This window comes from Zootoca vivipara, chromosome 3 (genome assembly GCF_965207765.1).
Source record: "Zootoca vivipara chromosome 3, rZooViv2.hap1.1, whole genome shotgun sequence".
NCBI lineage: Eukaryota > Metazoa > Chordata > Lepidosauria > Squamata > Lacertidae > Zootoca > Zootoca vivipara.
The window spans coordinates 94,862,690-94,879,584 of NC_142586.1; the positions used below are offsets into that span (position 1 = coordinate 94,862,690).

Below are 16,895 nucleotides of genomic sequence, written 5' to 3' on the forward strand. Positions count from 1 at the left end.
TATAAGGAACACCTTGCAGCAATATGGCAGGTGAAAGCAACAGCAGATCAGGAAAGGGACAATTGCGGTAATTCAGAGGGAACTGATGACATGATCTTGGCATTCGCAATGGCATGGGGTTGAGGGTCATGCAGTGAATATGGAGACCAGGCAGCCTACTGTAGTTAGGACACATTTAAGAACACTACCTGGGGGGTTTTTTTGGGAGGGGGGGTTGAGTGAGCATCAATCCTTCAAATAAGGTGAAGTAAGTCACACAGGAACAAAAACAACACACATCTATTAGTCTTTTTTTTATTAAAGTATCAAAACATAAAACTTAAGAATAGAAAACAAATTGCTTCTACTGCATTATTAAATGTTCAGAATAAAACAGATACATAAATTCATGCAGTTCTTTCATTCAACAATCCTCCCACTTGGCTTGGAAGCCAGCAGCATCAAACCTGGCCTGGAAGGAGTTTGCCTGTGCCCTGAAGAACAGGAAGGAGTTCAGCTACTGCTGCTGGCGGCCACTGCAGACAGGCGACGTTTAGGCAGCTGAGCTCCTTCCTGCCACGGTGCTGTCAGAGTGCAGGAGTCCCCCCAGATGTCCAGCAATGCAACTCTCAAGCAATGCAAACAGATATATAGGATGTATACTATTGGTACTGTATAATCTTGAGGTATGTGCACTGCACACTTACCCACATACGCAACCACACACACACACACACGAGGAAGCAGCCACAGCTGAACCAAGATTATCTTTGAAAAAGTAGCAGTGCCATTGTAAACATTTGGCATGCTCGCTTAAAGTCATTTGTGTTTCAACCGAAGCAGCAGCAGCAGCAGCAGCAGCAAGACGCCTGCGTCATTTTAAATAAGCTGTAGAACCGCAATATTAAAACACCTCTCAAAAGGGAAAACATTAATTCTGCGTTGAGAGTTAACAAAGACTATGTATGAGAACATCATACATGCAACAGAGGCCATTCTTTTATTATCATTTTCTGAATTGCTTTTGGAAACACGTTAAATACATAGACAAAGCAGGGGGCCTTTGATACAGCACAGCTGATGGGCAGGGGCCTTCTCTGGCTAATGTTAGCAGCCCCTCATACCAGCCTAGGGTGTAGATCCCAAGGAGCCCTTCCATGTATGAGAAGTGCATTTGTTCATGGAAGGTCTAGTTGCTAACAGAAGGGATAGGGAACCCATATCTCCCTAGGGATTAACTCAAAGCATCCCTGGCCATTGGCTGAACTGGCCAGGGAGCTGGTAGGAATTGTGACAACATCTGGAGGGCCACAGGATCCCCATCGCAGCACTAGAGCGTACCATGAGCAAAGCAAACCCTGATCCAAATATGCTCTTTTGATTGCAGAGCGGGAAAACAGTGCAACACCCTGACTGTTAGAGGGTGCAATCCCATTGCTACCTAAGACTGCAGTGATGTGTTTCCAGCACTCTCCCCGTGACCACCCTACCCCCAGCTGTTCACATCAGCACGGCTTCATTGTTTCTGTTTGTGTACATGCCAGGGGTTGATTGCGGTGGGGGTGCCTTTACCCCATGCAAAGGCGTTCACCCCTTGGCCAAATTAGGAAAGCCTTAAGGACTCCACTTGGCGTGAAGCTGGTTTGAGCAACAATGCATCAGACGGCAGCATTTCACACAAAAAAGTGCAGGGTACATGTGCATTTGGGACAACGCTGTGTGAACATGGATTAAAAACCCAGCACTAAGCACACACAGGAAATGGGAGTGTGGACACAGCCATAGTTTTCTTCGTTCTTTGGATCTGGACTGTAGCATCCCACCATCAACAGCACCGTATCACTTTTAGGGAGCAACAACATTAGATATTGAAGACGACCCAGTACTGTCTAGAATATATATTCATAATTACAGGAACCCCCCCTAAGGTTCTTGTTAGCAGAATTGCACATAGTTAACATAGTAAATAAACTCTCCCCCCCCCTTCCCACGCACCCCTCCCCAACCCAGTACATTGCATGGTCAACGCGGAGGCCTGGGGTGGGGGGTGGGGGTCTGCTGTCCAACATGACTTGAGGAAAAGCTCACAAACAGCAAAATTAAATTAACTCTGCAGGAAGAAAAATCACGCTCTGGTGAGACAGAATTTGGCCCACTTCCTTCCATTTTTTGTTACATGAAATATACATTTGAAACACAGCATTGGACATTATAATATATCCAAATTGCTGAAAGCGTATTAAGTACTTCTGTTGCAGAATGTAAAAAACAGAGAGATAAAACAGGCAGCAGGCTCAAGTATACCAGCCACAGATTGACAGTATAAACCTATGCATGTCTCTACTCAGAAGTCCCATTGCATTCAATGAGCCTTACTCACAGCTAAGTGTGTACTGTATAGGATTATAGCCTTTGAAAACTATTTTTCTGAGGTATGATGTGTATGTGGGTGTGTTTTAACACTGGACAATGGTGAATGAAGGATTTTATCCTGCAAACGCCTTTGTCTACTGTATTGATTACATAACTAAATTTAGATCCCAGCAGACTAAAAATAGAAATAATACTTCATAACAGAACTGAAAAGCGCTTGGGCAAAAATAAGGATTTTTCTCTCAAATCTGCATACAAAAATCTGATTTGCAAAATTTAAATTGCTATTCTTGTAACTCAGGTTCCTAAATTCAGTGTTTGAATACTGAGTGGGATTTGCCTCAGAGGGTGAGTGAGCTCTTTTTTGGGGGGGGGAGGTATTTGTTATTATAGTAAAAAGTTAGAGTTTGACTAAAGCAAATGGAGTTTTGAAAATAAACTCAGTTTCCCCCTGCCCCAGCTCCCCAAACTGGAAATCTAAAAATTTCAGCATTTGAAAATTTAGCAGTGCTGAGGCACAGAAATTCATGATTATGATATTAAACACAGAGGAGGAAGGGATTAAGAAATGAAAGCTCAGCAAATCATCTCCATTTTTTTCAGCTTATGTTATTTGCACACAATCTGGGCACTACTTAGGCATATCAGTGATAAATAAAAGGTGATGGAGGAGTCCAGAGACCCTCACAGAAGAAGGGGTGAGAAATGCCAACAGGTGACAAATGGTTTATTGAGTAGGAGGGGACACCTGAAATTAACTGCCCCAACCACCAAAACGATCTGCACTGTTGGAGTTAATAGCATGAATACAGGATGCTTGAGCATTGCTCACACTTGACTTGGGGTTTCTACCCCAGATACCCAGAGTACCATTCTGTGTAAATGGTACGACAACCAGATGAGTAATCTATGCAAAAAGCCTTACAGGGAACAAAGAATGTACCACAACTCAAGTTGCAGAGAACACGCTTTGAATGTATGCGAGTCCCACACCCGACAAGGTTTACAAGTAGCTGAGTCTGGGGTCTTTGAAGAGGCTCTACCAGTCAGAAGACATGGCCTCAGACAAGATGAATCAAAGCTATGAAACTCTGTAGAGGGGCTTTGTCTGTTCCAACACTGGATTACTCTGCCTGAGATCTTTAATGATCATACTTATATAGGTGCAAGCTCTACTATCCATGCAAGATGCTGTGGGTTGAGAGACAGCAACGGGTTCAAGGTCACCCAGTAAGCTTCGGGTATCAATGTGGACCAACACTCTAACCACAAGCTTTATGCACAACGACAGCGGAAGCTGCACCTCCAAGCCTGCTATTCAGCTGTTGACAGACCTACCTGGCTACTTTCAAGTCTCTTTTCCTAGCACAGCTGTAATTGTCATGGGGCAGTTTTGAAAATACATGCAGTTAATGCATCCACAATCATTCCTTTGTGCAACTTGAGAACCACCAGAATTTCGTGCTCTGGGGGGAAAAAAGGTGGTGCCCAGGAAAGATTTGCAAGTTCTGGATTCATGAGGCGGTGGCCCACAAATCAAGAGAGGAGGATTAATTTAACATTTATGTCGACCGTGTCACTGTTTTGTATGTGATGCAGTCCTTCTGAATACTGTACATGTGTGACTCATAAAGTGGATTCTCAAAGGGGAATTCCCCTTTCTTCAAACAAGCCAAGGGGTAATGTTGCAGCTTGATACATTCAGAGTTTTCTTTTCTTTTCTTTTTTACAGAAGCTGATGCCTGTCATATCACCCACAAATCACCCCCAATGTGAGTCATCAAAAAACCCACAGAAAGGCTTCCGTGAAAACAACAATACAAAGAGAGCGTAAAAGCTCGGTTTAAAAAACATTGCACTAGGATATAGAAACACAGTAATTCCCGTTATATCGCAATGCCTTTCGGAATTGAAAGCAGCATTCTGGAAGTTGCCAACCTCTTTCTTTTGAAAGTACAAAGCAAAAGAAACAAACAAATCGAACAGCCCACGCTATCTAGCATTTCCTACCCCCAATCAAGGACAAATGGGGGGGATCCACTCAGCTTGGCTGTCCACAAGATGTGCATTACGCCGAGTCCTAGTGTTCTACTCGAGTGCAAGTCCCACATGCCATCAGGGGTTTAGCAAGTCTCTAGCTGTACGGCTTCTAGGAACAGCAAGTATGGCAGATACTAAAACCTGAATCACAGCTAAGCTAGCGCAAGTCTTTTCTTCTTAGCAATGTCATCTCCTCTGCCTTTTCTCGACCAACGGGAGACCACAAATACCAAGATACCTTCTCTATGGCTTCTGGCTTGGGGTGATGTGCTGGGGTTTAATTTTTTGGTGTCAGAGGCATGCCCTAAGGGCACCTGGCATTGTCACTTAGCCTTGCAAGGTTCCTTCTTTTATCTGCTGAATGAAGAGGTTCCTTTCGTCCTCCGGCGTCCTCCCATTCTGGGCCCGGACGATGCAGGTGGGCCTGTGCAGATTAAGCATGTAGATCAAATGCTGCTTCTCGTTCTTCAGCTCCTCAATCTGAGCCTTCAGTTCTGCATTGATGGTTTCCAGCTTTTCCGATTCCTAGCCACAGAAAAAGAGGGTAAGTATAAAAGCGGAACTTCTGAACCATTCTTTTTTTAAACAAACAAACGCATTCTTTTTTAAACAAACAAACGCACACCTCTATCTCATCTTCCGACTTACCTTCTGGAGACATTCAGTCTTCTCCTTCTTTTTGTTTCGACACTTGGCTGCTGCAATCTTGTTCCTTTCCCTCCGTCGCCTTTTCCTTTCATCTTCAGGCGCACACTAGAGCAAGATTCAGAGAGAGAGGTAAATTGGTTGACTTTGGGCACATCCAGATGAGGTATCAATATTGCAAGTGGGCCAAGTTTATACTTATCTATTTATCAGCACCTCCCCCAAGTGTACCATGGAGCTATGACTCCTTCCCAAGAAGACAGGATTCAGAAGTGCATGCAGTGCGCACCAAGGCTCCAGCTTGGCACTAATGCAGCTGTAGCTTTTCACAAAGCCACTTTCATTCAAAATTTCAAATTCACACAGATCATTGTCTGTGATGGGGGTGGGAGGTATTAATGCAGAATCCTGCCTTATGTATAATACAGTTTTCCTATTGGAAAGTTCGTTGAACAATTATCTACTGGTTTTAGTTCCTCCCCCACACCCTTGCTTTCTGTTTTTGTTCTTGTTTAAATAGAACGCCATTACTGAATGTGAAAGTAAAACAAGCAATTAAAAAAAGGAGCACCTCTGCTTTCAAAACAGACATTTCCCCAGGTCTGTCCGAAACCATGACTGTGTCCAACGTGGAGGACATCCTGTGCGACAGGCACTTGTTCTGGATGGCAAATCTCAATTCTTCTTTCACCAGCGGAGTTAGATTTGTGAAGTCCTCAAAACCCAGGGACACCGAAGGAGACAGGCACGGGACAATGGCAGTGGCGCTGACTTCCGAAGCAGACACCTGGCCAGGGTGTTGGAGCATCATTTTGCTGAAAAAGAAGAACAAGGATGACTCTTTCTGAATTTATCAGGACTATATATGTGTGTGTGTGTGTTTGTCAGATGATCGTTTAACTCTCAACAAAGACCTGATTTAGAAAATACGACTTTTGGATGTGGAATCATTCCTGAAACTCTGGGCCATGACCCACAATTACGGTATATCTTGATAGAATGGTTGCACATGAATTGTATCCAAGTAAGTCCTACTCAGAGTAGGTCTGTTGAAATCAATGGGCTTCAGTCAGTCATGCCCATGTGATCATTTCAGTGGATCCAGTCTAGGTACAACTTAGTTGGATATATATCTTAGTTCAATATACACATGTTTATTTAATCCTGACATTTCTATCTTGCCCTTCCTGCAAGGAGCTCCAGGCAGCATACATTGCCCCCGCTCCCTGTCTTAACCTCACAACAACCCTGTGAAGTAGACTAGGCTGAGAGAAGGTAAGTGGTCCAATGTCACGCAGTAAGCTTCATGACTGAGTGGGGCTTTGAACCCTGGTCTCCCAGGCCCTAGGCTAAGACTCTAACCAGTACACCACATTGGTGCTCTCTCTCCATATCCATACACACCACACACATTACACAAAGCACCCTTGATAAACAACTTAAATGCAACTATAAACCAACAATATCACTCAACAGGAAGTAATTAAAAACTAACAGGTTTTTTGCACCATTTGGTATAATACTGCCACATACTGGCAGCTAGATGAGCAACTTCTAACCAAACAGGAAATGTGAGAGGCAATATATAAGTTATATAACTTATATGGGATTTTGTACAATAATTGCACCACAGCTTGAACTGGGTCACTTGTGCTGGTTAATTAACCTCCCAATCTTATGTTTAGACTGGCATGGATTCGCCCAGTGTTTGTGCAGTTTAGGTGTGTCGGATACACTAAATCAGCGCACCCAGCGCTCAAGAAATCTCTCGCCTGCAATGTGGCTCATTCGCACATGCAGCTGCACATATATCCAGCTATAGGAATCTATCATAGGAGTCATCCTGAGAAGCTCCATTTTATTAGAGGAAGCAATAAAACTCTGCAAAATCTTATTACCAGCAAAATCTATCACAATTAGATCCATAATAGATAAGCCAATTAATGCCTCTGGGCATTTGTGTACATAAATGAAGCCATCATGTTGTCAAACTAGATATGATTGATGCAGTATCCATTGTAATTATAGCTTCGGGGAATAGTTGGAGTTCATTATGGTCTCCCACGCCAGTGGAAGTTGCATCCTTTTGCACTGGCGGTAGATAAGTGAGCAAAAGCAAATCCAAGTGTGTTTAAGGGGGAAAAAACAAGATTGAAGGCACGGCCTCAAGAGGCGAAACAGGACACGCTGCTGCCACTGCTGCTACCTACAAAAACATTTCTCCATCCTACACCCCAACAAGGTAGGAGTATTGTCACAGTTCAATGACATGTTCCAATCAGGCAAAAGCACTTGAGGAGATGCACGCAGGGCTGATCTGGGGAGAAGCTCAAGGGCCAGACAGACAGCTCTGAAGCATCACATTCAGACCTCAGGCCACGGGTTCTCCAGACCTGATACAGATAGTTAAGTTTGTTGGTCCCGCACATGTTTCCCACAGGCATCTGGTTAGCCACTGTGAGAACAGAATGCTGGACTAGATGGGCCATTGGCCACACCCAAGAGTCTCTTCTTACATTTTGCTACATGCATGTAGTCACTGTTTGCATGCATTGGAAATACTTGGCTCCCTACCATGGCAAAATGCATGCATTTCAGCCATCTACATAAGGGTTTTGTTTCTATTTCAATACAGAAGTAAGGATTTCATGATGCCTGTTGTAAAAGTGAATCCCAGGCATACCCCCTCCAAAAGATTAACAGCAGTAGAAACCCAAAAGGTTCTTGACCTCCTGATTGCGAGAGCGAAGATTTCCTGGAATTGTTTGTTATTTCCATAGACCTTGAGAAACTTATGTAATTCTGCAGAAATCCCCCTGGTCGTGGTGAGTCACACCTCAAAAATGCTGATCTCCTTCAATCCTCCATAGAGGTAGAAGATAACTCCAATCAAACCAAGACAGCAAAGGGGCCTTCAGTGTCCAGGTTAGCCTTTTGTTTCAGCTCAGAAGTGACTCTGAAGACGGTAATGAAAAGTTGATCAAAGCAGTAAATTAACAAAAGTGGTGTGCCTTAATTGACGTCTTTAATTGATTATAGAGATTGCTTAATTCTTCACAGATTAATCTACCCATTTCCCAGTCGTATCTTCATAAGCCAGAAGGTCTATGAACTTGTTTTCTAAAAACAAAAACCAGAATGCTAAGATTTTTTTTTTACAATGCCAGTGTTTTTGGTAATTATATGCAGGGGGAGTACACAGAGCCCCCCATTTATAGGCTATAAATTATAGCTATGTTCAATAGGCACTTCATGCCAATTCTTGGAGCCCCATTCGTTACGTTGGCACTATTGTTGGCATCAACACAAAATTCTGAGGATTTGGGGAATGGCCAAGGTTTCGTTGCACCAGTCCCCCTGGCAGAGAAACAGCTGAGAATGCTGGCAGTAATGTGGGACTCCGGAGAGAATTGCTACAGCTTTCCAAAAACCATACTGCTATTAATGTACATTCTCAGCTGTGTTTCAGACAGAATCCTGCAAAGAGGTCTAGGCTGACAGACTCGTCCAAAGATAACGCAACGAGTTCCATACCTGAGAAAGCAGGAACCAGAATCTGGGTTTTGCACATCCAAGCACAATTTCCCCTCCTCCCCGTACCAATGTCTCTCCACTAAATATTATTTGCTGGTGTAGTTTCTGTTTGATGAGCCATCATGTACCGTACAGTCCATCGAACACAGTAGTGCCTGGTGCCCATGTTGACCAATAGGGCAGAAGGCAAGGAAGCAAACAGTAGGGGGAGCCAGGTCCAACGGCAGGCAGAGCCAACTAATTCCATTGTCACCTTCCTCTTCTTTGCTGAACTTTGCAAGAGCAGTACTAAGACTTAAGGAGTAGGAAGCTGATAGGTGCCATACATAGGAAGTCGGGTAGGTGGGGTTTGCCTCCACCGATGTAACTATGTGGGTCCCAAGCTCAAGGAATGGAGGATGATTGCCTTATTTGTTAAAGTCACTTGAACACAAAGAACACCTCACATCCAGCAATTGAGCCTCTCTTAAGAGCTGATGCAAGACGATTGCAAGGTCTTTATGTATTCATCTTGTGATCATTCAGTGGCACACAGAGGCAGACTGAAACATTCTACAGCCAGATGGAGCCAAATAAAAACATTTCACAGCCCATGTATGCAGTACTGCATTTCCAAATGATTAAAAAGGCAAGATCTGATGGCCTCTCCCCATGCAGTGTTCACATATCAAAGGCTCCCCATTTCTTTGTCAACAATTCTGATTTTTAAACAGGGTGACAGCTAAGCGCAAAACAAAATCAGCTCCTCTCGCCAGCACCACACAACTTAAATGTCAGGAGCTGCCTTATATCAAAGAAGAAGAAGAATTGTAGAGTTGGAAGGGATTCTGTGGGTTACCTAGTCCACACACCCCACCCCACACCCCGCAATGCATATATTTAGCATTTAAATAATGAGTGTCTTATCCTGAATTTCAAAAGACAAGTCATTGGGCTATTTAGTTCAGTATTATCTACTCTTCCTGGACAAGTGACAGTCTTTGCTAGCCCCACCCCAAGACCTACAACCAGATATATTTTCTTTTAATCTGAGGGCATTTCCACATGGAAGTTTATTGTAGGCCCCATACTGTTCCTGCACACAAGCTTTTTGCAACAGCCACATAACACCCTACTCATACAAAATGTCATCGTATGTTGTTTTCTCAATTAATCCAGATTTTCCTTTCCTTCAGAAAATCAGATAAGTTACCGTAAAAACAACAACCACAGAAACAGTAACTGTAGTTTAAAATAGGGATGCTGGATATAGGATGGCATTTTGACAAGAATGTGGACTCTGTGGAAAATTTGTGTGCATGAGCAGCATCAAGTCCGCAATAAAGGCTACATGCACAGCATTCATTTAATGTACATAATTACAGCACATTGCCCGCCCCAAGAATTCTGGGAACTGTAGTTTACCCCCACACTTTCCAGCACCCAGAACAAACTACCGTTCCCAGAATTCTTTGTGGGTGCTTTAAATTGCTGCCCTGGGCTCCTTCAGGAAAGTGAAATACAGATTCAATAAATCAATAAATACAATTTAAGTGTATGATGTGTACATAGTCCAAACTACCCAGAGATACTAGAGATCGACCCTGGGACCTTTAACATATGGGGGATCTGCTCTACTGTATCACTGAGCAAAGGCCACCTCCCAGGGCCGGACCACCCATGAGGTGGTCTTTATTCCCTGTCTTATTCCTGAGGTAGATCTTCACTCACCCCCTTCTTCCCTGAGAGGGAGGGGGTGCCATTTTGTAATTCGCCTCAGGTGCCAAAATGTCTTGAGCAGACCCTGCCACCCACACCCTATACTGTATTTCATGTGGTTTTCCTCTGCATGTTGATCCTTGCTGTGCAACCCTCTGCTGTTCATAGCTTTATTCTAAGCAGCAGGAGAGATTCCAAAAGCTTCCGAGTTCTTTCAACCTGTGCCAATTTGCCCACGCATTGTATAAAAGAAGGGTATTCCTGCCGAGTTCCTTCAGAGGCCCACCCACTTAAAAAAATGATCACTGCACACACGCAGGCATTCGTAGGCAAAATAAACACAAGCTATTGCACACCTCCCTGCTTCCTCAGGATTTGTGTTTTAGAACTACCATCGGATAATCCAAGGCTATGGGGGCACCCTCTTCCTTTAAGGCACATTCGAAACACATTCATTCCCTCAGAGAATTCTGGGCACCGTAGTTTACCCAGCACAGTTACAACTTCCAGCAACCCTTAACAAACTACATTGCCCAGAGTTCTTTGAGGCGTAGCACGTACACAGCCTTATATATCAATAGCAGACTCCTTCTCCAAGTGTGGATTCTTACAGAACCAAAATGACACCATCCTCTCACCAGGAGGAGGTAGCAGTAGCCTGAGGGGAACCCCAAGATTTGCAACAGAAGCACACACATTTTTTTTTAGGAAGAGGGGAGGCACACAGCCCAATGAGGACTGGGCATGCTCAGTGGCTACAGAATGTTTGTTGGCTGTTAAGGTGGCAGGGAATGGAATAGAGTATCCTTGAGAAGGGCAAGTCTGGGTGGAATACTGAATAGGAGCGCTCTGTACAGCCATGTTTGGTTGCAATTCTCTGTTGTGTCATATTTCCCTGTTCATAGCCAGATTTCTGATTCAAATCCCCGAAACAATTTATTCTCAAAGGCTTCTGCTGAAACAAGTGACACATCAAAGACCATGAGGGAAGATCCACGCCGTACATTTAAAGTACACTTACCATGCCTGGTGTCCCCACAAAGAATCCTGGGAGCTGTAGTTTGTTAAGGGTGTGGAAAGTGTGGCTCTGTGAGAGGGAAACTACATTTCCCAGTATTCTTTGGGTGCAGTTGTGTGCTTTAAATGTGCACTGAATATCTGTTAGAAGTATGGTGTGGGTCTTTGAAAAACTGGGTCACTTTCAGCTAACTTGGTTGACATTAAAAGATTCGCCCTCACATTAAAAATAGAACAAGGCACACTGACCTGATGCTTCACATGCCCTTCATTTCAGATATTCTCAGAAACCAAAAGTCTTCATTTTATTTTTTGATTGATACATTCGCTTCCCCACACACCCTGAATATTTTCCCCATCTTGCTGATGCAGTAACCTGTTAACCATAGAAGTTAATCTCCCACAGCTTCAAAAGCAATTAAAGTCTACAAGCACCCTGAACTGAACTTGACCTTTTAAGATTTTTGGCATTGCAGTTTGGCCACATATATCTGCTGCTTTTGAAATGGCCAGCTGTTAATATGATGAAGAAAATCAATAAGGCACCAGAAACCGCTCGGGGCCGCCACTTTTTTTGTGTGGTGTCCTCACAAAGCCCCTGCTTAGATGGCAAGTTGGACAGAAGTATTTGCCGTTTTTGCTCGCCCTCAACCTTATTTGATGCAAAAAGTGTTTCAGAAATTCACATTGATACTCAGCACCCGTAATCATTTTGTGTGGTTTCTCAGCCACAACCAACATTTCACCTTTCAGTTGTTTTGGAATAGTGGTTCCCTAACTTTTCCCACAAAGGACTGCTTGAAATCTTCTGAGAGTCTTGGTGGACCACTTAATGATTTCTCTCTCTCTCTCTCTCTCTCTCATAGCATTTGCAACGTGCTGTGCTAAACACTGTACATTTTTAAATTGTTTTTTATTGCTCCCATTACTTCTTACTATTTATTAAATTTGTATACTGCACTATACCCACAGGTCTCTTACACATTGTATTGTATTGCAATTTGAGTTTCGCAGAATGAAAGCCATAGAAAATCAGTTAAAAATCAAGATGAATGTTTAATACAATGGACTTCAGTCACAAATCTACAGACACACCATGGACCACCAGAATGAAGCTTATGGGCCACTGGTGGTCCACAGACTGAAGTCTGGAAGCCTTCGCCTTGAACTACAATTCTTATCAGCCCCAGTTGAGCAAGCTGGGGCTAGTGGGAGTGGTAGTTCTAAATAGCTCAAGGGCACCAGGTTGGCAAAAGCTGCCTTATATCCTTATCACAGATAAACTCATAAATGCTTTGAATAATCATAGCTGCATGCTTACTTAAGAGGAAGCCCACTGGAACCCAGTGGGACTTGCTTTTGAGTAAGTGCTTAGGAGGATATAGCACAGTGAATGTATACTGTGGAAAATAAAAGTAAGCCTAGAAAACCTAGGCACATTTAACTAGGAAATACACACTTAGGTATGAGGGAGTAAGTCACATTGAATGCAGTAGAATTCTGTTGCGCTTCAAAGGCTGCAGTCCTGTGCGAGCTTTCTTCTGAGTAAGTTAAGCTGAACTCAGTGGGACTTCCTCCATTTATTTGTTCATAATTTCTGTATTGCTGTATCGGGGCAGTGTACATGAAAACTTAAAGCAGTATTTAAAGAATAAAAATTCAGAAATTCCTTAAGGTGACTGGCTAATCAAAAATTAAAAATTAGCAGCTGCAAAAGCTCTTGCTGGCACACAAAAAAGTCTCCAAGAGATGCCTGAAAGTCAAAAGTGAGGGTGGGTGCCTGTCAAATCTCTGGCAAAAGAGTATTCCACAGCACAAGACCAGCGACACTAAATGCCCGACTTCTAGCTGAGGCTGGTCAGTCCTCTGTAACACTGGGGACTTCCAAATTAAGCAGAAGTAGGACTGGGCTTCATGGTGCCAATGCTACAGACTTCCTTTGGGAGTAAACTCCATATAACATGCTGAGACTTACTTCCAAGTAAACATGCACAGGCTGCAGCAAGTCCAGCATCTACCCAGCTTCATGCAAATAAACCCCCATAATGTTAACGTTCTGCCTCTATTTGCATGAAGATTACTTCATCTGGAACCAGCCACATTCATCTACACTTAAAAGGAAAGGTAGCTGTATTGTCTTATAAGGGGGAAAAAATCCGTATTAGGACCATTTATTACACCAATCAAAAATGTCACAAAACACTGTGCAAACTTCTAAGTTCTCCAGAACTCCTCATCAGGCTAGATGGCAGAACCACCCCTGCTTTGCTTAATCTAGCCCAGTGAAGAGTTCTGGAGAACTCGAAAGCTTGCACATTATTTTGTGGCATTTTGTTTGGCCTAACATAGTTCCTTCTTTGGATTCTGGAATTAGCAGCTCCACTTTTATCGCTCAAAAGTCCCAAACATACTGAAGTTTTGAAACAGTCCTAATCGATCCCTGCAAGCCTGATCTGTATAAAACTGCCTGCATTCCTATTTTTACAGGTTCCTCTGATAACTCAACGCCGGGGAGTGAAAACAAATCTGACAGATCGAGCAGGGAGCATCCTATAGAAAGCGGCAGAGCGCTCGCTACCACGCCGTGCGCCACCGACTGGCGGCTGGAGGCATTGCCACAGCGTAAAAAAAGTTAAGCTTTCGAATCTTTTCCGCCAACTCTCGCCATCCCACAACTTACCGTAAGTGATAATCATTTGACTATTATCACTTATAAGTTGTTTTTTTCTCTCCCGAAAGTGTTCTGGGAAATTAAAAAGCTGGCGATGACCTGGAAAAACCGCCGCAAAAACCTCTCCACGCGTTGCTTTTACGCAGTTGGAAATACAGTATACGATTTTGGGATTAAAAGGAACTGCTCCCCCCACCTTTCCCTTGCAGTTTCTTTCCGTCAAAAGAAACAAACAGCAGCAGCATAAATGAAAACCACTGTGCGGTCGCCCAGACTTTTAAGATGATAGCGATTCGAGCGCCCGAGGACAAAACAGAGAGGCAAGTTTCTGTTGATTATGCGAGACAGAGAGCTCGAGAGAGATCATCGGTCAAACACTTTGTTCGGATGAATGAACTTTTACTTTCAGTTAGCTTCACTTTTAAAGAGAAAGAAAAAGAAACGTAAACGATTTCACTTCTGACTTCCTCACCTCACTAACTCCACGGAAGGAGAAATCACTCGATTTGATTGAAAAAGTTCCGAGACCTGAAACGGGACGGATACGCACGTACCGAAGACGCGCGTTTCCCTCCAGCCTATTTCCCTACCACAGACCAAACTCCCCAATGAAGACAACACCTGAGTGAGCGGACGAGAGATCCCAGATCTCCTCGTCCCCGTTTCTCTCCGCGATTCCCTCCACCTTCCTCCGGTGTCTCGCTTCCTTACCTGTTCCTCACCTCTCCTCCTTCGAGTCGTCTTTTCCTTCCCAGTTTTGAAGAGTCGGAGGGTGGAAGAGAAGAGAGAGAAGACTCTCTGGTGAGAGTTTAAGGAATAAAATAAAAATCTCGGGTGGGGTGCGTGGAGTGGAGTTGTCCTTCGAGGCGGGACGGGTGGCGCTGGACGGCAGCAGCGGTGGTAGTAGTGGCAGCCGCGGCTCCTTCGCTCCGAGCGCCTCTCCGCGTCTCTGGCTCCCCGCGAGGTTGCATCACCCCCTTTATATAGCCCGGCGGCAGCGCTGGTATTTACTCTGGCCGCCGCTCGCGCGCTGATGTCATGCTATTAATAGATCCTTCAGCAAGATCTGGAGGAGGCAGGGGGCGGGGCCGAGGCTGGCGAGGGGCGGGGCTCCCCGGTGATGCAAGGACTCCCCCCCAACACACAGAGCCCTTCCCCGCGCGAGGAGGGAGGAGGAGGCGGGGCGCGAGGCGACGCTTTCCAGGGCGCGTTCCTTAAGAGGCAGGCGGAGCGCGCGCCTTGCCCCGGGTGGCGGGCCAGGTGGGAACACCCTTCGCCGCAGCACCAGCAGCAGCGACATGATCCCTCCATGAGCCAATAGTGCCCAAGCCAGCGCATGACTCCAGATCGCTGGCATCCCGCAGCAAAGCGGGGCCGGGCAAAGGAGAGGCGATCAGGGAGGAGGGACAGGAGGGTGCAGTGGGAGGGGGGGGTTGTGGGTCTTATTTGCTTTCCCCACTTTGCCTTTTCTTTCTAATGAGGATCAGATTAGAACTTTGCGGATGATGCTTTGCCATTTTGTGGAGCTATTTAAAGGACGGGGGGGCCTGTCCCCTCCTTTGAGATTTGTCTAGACTTTGTGTGTGTGTGTGTTTCGTGGGATCGGGTGTATCCGCGCCTACCTCGCGGAGATCCGCCGATAACGTTCCCAACCCCCGGCGCCTCATTTCTTTCTTTGATTTTTCAGTTTTCTTTAACAGCGTGTGTGCCCCGTCCCACCCACCCCACCCCCGACTTCGCGCCCGCGCAATATATCTCACGGAAGAGCGTGAAAACCTTAAATCCAGAATCCCCAGGGATCGTTGAAAACTTTTGGGCGACCCCGCCACTCTTTAAAAAAAAAAAGCGTCCCCCCCCCCTGAAATGGACCGAAACCGCACGAGAATGGGCAGCCGAGAAATTGGGGTCAGTGGGATAACTGAATCGAACATATCACATATACACAAATCCCGTCTGCCCACTTTACGGCAAAAAAAATACTGTAAAGTCATCGAAGAACATCTCTCCTCCCCCGCCTCTCCCGCACACTATTGCCGCCCTAAATTTTCTACTAGAGTTGTTTGTGCTTGGCATATTGTAGACATCATTCACCCACGCTCACTTTATTTTATTTTTTAAATGGCAATTCTGATCCTATCTTATTTGCGAATGCACTTTGGAAAGTTCTGTTGCGATGAACTGGATTTCCCAATAAACTTGCCTTTGGGAACGCGGTGAGGGACAATCACGCAGCCTGATCCTATCTTTATTCGCTCCGATGAAGTTCTAAGCGTGTGTGCTCAGAATTCATTGGAATCCTAGAATCCCGAGGGTTATCTAGTCCAACCCCCTGCAATGCAGGAAGCTCAATTATTTTGCAAAGCGGAAACAATTTTTCCACGATTGTGATGGGAGAATAATAATAAAATAAAAGTTCCTCCTCGAACTCCGTGGGACTGTTTAAAATGACGCTTTGCTATTCTTTGAGCTCTCGACTCGGGGCAGATTCGTCTGCATAGAGGCGAAGTGGTGACACCCCCCCACACACACCGCAAATAGCTCCCCACCCGAATTTCTAGGCAAAGGGCGATGCAATCGAGGGCGAAAGAAGGAGGGCAGGTTTTGCATCCTCCTTCCGTCGAGTTTTCTTGCGTGTCCCCCTCATAGCTGCCAAGTTTTCCCTTTTCTCGCGAGGAAGCCTATTCAGCATAAGGGAAAATCCCTTAAAAAAAGGGATAACTTGGCAGCTATGGTCCCCCTCGCTTCCCCGTGCATAAGGAGAATAAAAAGGATGTAGACTGCCGGGAGGCGCCTGCTTCGACGCATTTCCGTCAGGATGCAAAAGAAAAAAGGCGCGCGCACGTGCAGACGTCTAACGTAACTTGTGCCAAATGAAATAAACCCACGCTGTCCACTCGAGAAAGGACTGTCGGCGCTGCGAGGCTGAGTATAGCGAGGG

The 16,895-nt window shown here is 44.9% G+C and overlaps 1 protein-coding gene across 2 annotated transcripts; it reads right to left on the bottom strand.

Annotated features, from left to right (window-relative positions):
* Window positions 1–280: 280 nt before the first annotated feature.
* On the bottom strand, window positions 281–14,914 carry ATF3 (activating transcription factor 3). Of its 2 annotated transcripts, none has more exons than XM_035111288.3 (4): window positions 14,669–14,914; window positions 5,609–5,852; window positions 5,041–5,145; window positions 281–4,917 (listed from the first exon to the last, which is right to left on the bottom strand). In XM_035111288.3, exons 2-4 carry the CDS (start codon window positions 5,846–5,848, stop codon window positions 4,720–4,722), a joined length of 543 nt encoding a protein of 180 aa, XP_034967179.1. In that variant the 5' UTR covers window positions 5,849–5,852; window positions 14,669–14,914; the 3' UTR covers window positions 281–4,719. The 2 variants fall into 2 exon arrangements, with proteins under 2 accessions (XP_034967179.1, XP_088522838.1); XM_088666712.1 differs by having other exon boundaries at window positions 4,060–4,917; window positions 14,680–14,914.
* Between the last annotated feature and the right edge of the window lie 1,981 nt (window positions 14,915–16,895).